At 55.8% G+C, this 4744-nt stretch overlaps 1 protein-coding gene across 2 annotated transcripts in view; it reads left to right on the top strand.

Moving 5' to 3' along the window:
* The first annotated feature begins 758 nt into the window (after positions 1-758).
* Positions 759-4744, top strand: part of Myo1c (myosin IC) — a 26240-nt gene continuing 22254 nt past the window's right edge. Inside the window, exon 1 of one of the 2 annotated variants that reach the window (XM_008828769.3) lies at positions 759-1021. In XM_008828769.3, the coding sequence (XP_008826991.1) occupies positions 947-1021 (75 nt within the window). In that variant the 5' untranslated portion in view covers positions 759-946. Of the gene's footprint in view, positions 1022-1742; positions 1897-4744 lie in introns of those variants that run through there. The other variant, XM_008828771.3, reaches the window with a different exon arrangement.

The following is a 4744-nucleotide window of genomic DNA, read 5'->3' as shown; positions in this document are numbered from 1 at the left end:
CCCCATTCTCATTTCCTATAAGGAATGGCTGGAGACTGAGGAGCTCAGTCCCAGGCCAGGAAAGTGTCAGCCGTGATTTAGCAACAATAAAGATAGAAAAACAGGAACACTTGGGGGCGGGGGTACATTTGAAAATAAGCAAACAACTAGAAGTTGTACACACCCAAGGGACCCAGGAACTAAACTCCCAATGTTTGAGCTCCAGAGGTGGGGAGAGCAGAAGCCTCCCCACAGTACCCTCCTGCTGCTACTAACAACTCCTCCCCAGCATGGCCAGCCCTGGCCTCTAAAACTTAAGGAGTGGTCAAGTGGTTGGCACATCCCTGTTCTCCCAGTACTCAGGTAAAGCAGGAGGACCACTTGAGTCTAGAAATTCAAGACTAGCCTGGGCGATACAGTAAGACACTTGAAAAAATTTAGAATGGGGGTGAGGCTCACTGTCCTCAGAGGCCGCGAAGTTGCAAGGATTTGCAAGAGGGGCAGTGCTGCTTAGGCATCTTTGCTTAGGAGAAGATGTGCCCTCTGGTTATCAGGAGTGGTTATTTTCCCCTCTAGCCAATATCAGAGAGTGGGCAGGGGGAGAGGCCCTGCCAAGGAGCTGCTAGAGGAAAAGGCCTTCTACCCTTTGACCTGGAGCCCAGGGTCCCCCATGGGTGGCTGCCTTGGCTCCTCTAGTTACCTGGGACAACAGGCATTTCCTCCATCCTTCAGCCCCTCCTCTTCCTGCCCCAACCCTCTGGCCAAGAGACCTCCCAATCAGACCTGGACTGCTCCAGCTGTGTCCTGAGGAGCTGGACCAGCCACATCCCCTGGGACTGGAGTTGAAGCAGAACCAAGTGGCCATCCCAGCCCGTGAGAGCAGAGATTCCTGGTTCTGAAGCCGTCAGAATCAGTGGGCCACAACACAGCTTTTGCGTTTCAGCACACTGGCTCTCCACACAACGGAATGGCACTGCAAGTAGAGCTGATACCCACGGGGGAGATAATCCGTGTGGTTCATCCCCACAGGCCATGCAAACTTGTAAGCTGGGATGCTTTTGGGTTGGGTGGAAAGGTGGTAGTGTCTCCTCTGGGCTGGGCGGCCTCTACTCAAGCAATCCCTCTGGAAACATGAGCAGTGAGGACCTTTCTGAGCCTTGATGGGTACAGAAACCATTAGGACAAGGAGTTAGTGGAAGAGAGTGGAGAGGGATTAGAGGCTGTTGGCATTTTTCAAAGCGGAGTCAGGATTTGAACCCCTCCTCCAGCTTCCCGAACCTAAATGGGCTTATTTGTGAATTGAACATAGAGTAAGGATGTAACCAAGCTGCTCTAAGGGCAAAAGACTAGTGTATGTAAAAGTTGCAGACGCATAGCACAATGCCTTCCCTTTCCCGGCTGGGTGCACAAAACGGATTGACAGACCCAGGGCAAGTAGCATGGAACCAGAAGGTGCAAGACAGCAGAGAGGAAACTAGAAATCGGAAAGAACTGACCTGACCTAGCAGGCAAGGGGGTGGGAGGAAGGGGTCTGGTTTGTTCAGAGATGCAAAAGGCCTCTAACGAGGGGGAGAACCATATCTGGTGCCCTCGCCCACCCAGCACTGCAGACTGGGCCGAGTCTTTAGTAGAAGGAATATGTCTGTGCTCGGTAACTGTGACACGCCTCGTCCAGCCAGTTGGTGGAGGAGTGCGGCACCCAGCCTAACCCAACCAGGGCCCCGGGGAGGGCGGACTAGCACGGGGCGGGGCCCAAGGGCGCGCGCGCGCGAGTCTGGGCCTTGCCCGGAATGACGATAGGCGACGGCCCGGCCCCTAGTGGGCCCTGGGCGGGGAGATCGTACCGGGGCCGCGGACTCCCGAAGAGACCGCGCCGCCCAGCCCGGCCCCCGCCGGAGCACCGGAAGAACTGAGCCGGTGGGTATGCGTGAGAGGGGAAGCGGCCGCAGGATCTGGGGAGGTCTCCGCTGGCCAGCTGGCTGCAGGAAAGGGCAGGCGCCTGGGCGCCTTCAGGGGCCGGGAGCTGTGGTCCGGAGGCCGGGGTCTCCGGCCAGGTATTGCAGGATCCGCTCGGCCTGATCGGTGCGAGGGTCCCAGGACCACGAGGCGCCGGGGCTCAGTCTAGTGGGCACTTAGATTACTAGTAGGTAACGCGCGGCGGGGAGGAGAGGCTTAGGTCGCGGGACCCAGGCACCCAGTGTTCCCTCTAGGCGGCTCCCACAGCCCTCCCCGCTCTGGGTTCCGAAGCAGCCGCCCGAGCCCCGCCCCTTCCCGGCCCGAGCCCCCGGAGCCCAAGCTAGCCAGTGGCCCTGAGGCCTCCGTCGGTGAGTGAGGCGGTGCGGAGCTGAGATGAATGGGAGAATGAATGGTTGGCCCACTGTTTCATTCAACTCCGGCACGCGCCGGCCTCGTGATCACACTCCTGGGCTCTGAGATTCATTCATTCATGCAAGGCGCTCATGAAAGGGTTACTGAACCCCCACCCGGTACCTAGCTAAGAGCTTGTCTGACGCTGGAGCGGTCTCCTGACAGAATCTTGACAAGGAAACGGGCAATTAGTATTAGACTTGGTAAGGAGGGGGCTGTGTATTAGGGCAAGTCAGAAAGGGACTATGGAGAAGGTGAAGCCTGAGCGGAGTCTTCAGGGATAACTAAGTCAGGAGGTGAACAGGCAGAATGCTGGGCCGAGGAAGCCGCAGGTGCAAAGGCACAGAAGCTTGGAGCCCAGAGGAGCTGGTGGCTGGCAGCAGGGAGCCAGCAGCACCACCAGGCTGTGTGTAGTCCTAAGGAAAGTGTGGAGAAAGAAGGGACTGGAGAGAACTACATGTGCAGTCACAGGGCAACACAGGGGTAGTGGAGTAAACTGAGGATACTGGGGACTGCAGGTGTCTATAAGGCTTTGACCAGAAGCAGTGGGTGTGAAGCACAAGCCTTGTGCCTGGGGAGCTGTGCTTCATAAACCTTCCCTCCACTGGCATGAGATGTTGTTAGATTTGCATTTGTAAATGCCACTAGCCACTTTGGGACTGTTGATTGGTGAGAGGAAGGCAGGAAGGAAAGTTAGGAAACTGCTATGCTGGTCCAGAAGAGGAATGAGATGGAGTATCAAGGATGAGGTTTTATGAGGCAGTGACTGAATTGGTATGAAGAGTGGAGGGAGGAGGACAGGCCTTTAATGCCAGGTTATGATGACCAGCTGGGGATGTTGCCCTTCTCTCTACATAAAAGACAGGGAACAGCTGGGCATGGTGGCGCCCGCCTGTAGTCCCAGCACTTGGGAGGCAGAGGCAGGTGGATCTCTGTGAGTTCAAGGCCAGCCTGGTCTACATAGTTCCAGGACAGCTGGGCCTACAGGGGGACCCTTCTTCAAAAAAAAAAAAAAAAAAAAAAGAACAAAGAGACTATGTTAGGGCAAGGTGCTCTATTAGCTTTTGCTGGAAGAGGTCTCTGGCAGACCAAAGGCCCATGGTTCTGGAGCTAGAGTATACTGCCCTTAATTCAGCCCTGTGAGTGAGCAATCAGTAAGGCCCCTACATCCCTTCCACTCCCCTTTCCCCTCATAACAGTTCCCTGAAGCCTCTAACCGTCCCTGTTGGGATACCCTAGCCATTGCAAGATTGGTTTGATGAATCAAAATTGAACCAGGCATGGTAGTGCACCATCTGTTATCCTAGCACTAAGGAGGCTAAGGCAAGAGGCTCTTAAGTTCCAGGCCAGCCTGGGTTACATAGTGAAACTATTTCTTTACAAAACAAAACAGAGTTATCTGCTCTGTACCTACCACTTGACCTGCCAGTGAGGCAGGCCATGGTTATCTTTCTCCAGTCCCAAGAGGCCATGTTTTCCTCAGCGGAAATCAGTTTGGGGTTGCTGAGAGCAGCCACTCCAGACCTAGGGGTTGGGGGAATATTTGGGGCTGCCCACAGTCCTCCACTCCACCAAAAGTCAGGCTTGGGAAGCACTAGGTAAAGAGCACTGGCTGACCTAGTCAGCTGCCAGCCCCATTCCCTGTGGTTCCAGTAAAAAAAAACACCTTGCTCTGTGGGAGGAGACCCAGAAGCGTCTAAGAAATATAAGAAATAAGTCCTGGGTCACTCAGTGGCCATAGCTGTACTCCAGCCTGCAGCCAGCTTCACCCCCAGGGCCATGCTGATGGGGTCCAATGGCCTTGACTTGTTCCCTCATTGCTACTCCTAAGGGTATGTGACACACACATATCCTGGGTCACCGAGGAACATCACAGCTTGTCAGAGTAGTCTTGTTTGGAATGATCAGGGCTGGTCTGGTATTAGGGATCTGGATTCCAGTCCTACTTTTACAAGTTTAGAAATCTTAAGGCATTTCACCTACCCAGTCTCAGTTTCCCCTTCTAAAACTAAGAGTAAGAATCCAGAACTCTGGTGTGGCTTGGGGCACAGAGGAGCGTGAATACGCAAGCGCTTAAGAAGGCAGGAAGCGCCACGCATGGCAGCTTTGGTCGCGGTGTCCCTCACATCCTCGGTTCTCCACTTCCACTCTCTGGACTCACGCATCTGTCCTGAGAAGGTGGAGCAGGCCGGGGTGTGGGGGTGTGTGGAGGCTGTGGCCGGTGGGGCGGGAGCGACGCCCCCTCCTTCCGCTGCGGGACGATGGCTGCGGGGGCGCCTGTGGGCATCCCAGGAATGCGGCGACGCGGCTCGGGAAGGGTGAAGCCGGCTGGACCCCTCCGCGCACGGATTCCCCTCATTCCAGCTGCTTGACGCGGCAGGGCGGGGTGGGGCGGGGC

Source organism: Nannospalax galili, unplaced genomic scaffold (assembly GCF_000622305.1).
Source record: "Nannospalax galili isolate Female #2095 unplaced genomic scaffold, S.galili_v1.0 scaffold212, whole genome shotgun sequence".
Classification (NCBI taxonomy): domain Eukaryota; kingdom Metazoa; phylum Chordata; class Mammalia; order Rodentia; family Spalacidae; genus Nannospalax; species Nannospalax galili.
Note: the sequence above shows the minus strand (reverse complement) of the source record. Positions and strands in the feature narration are given on the sequence as shown.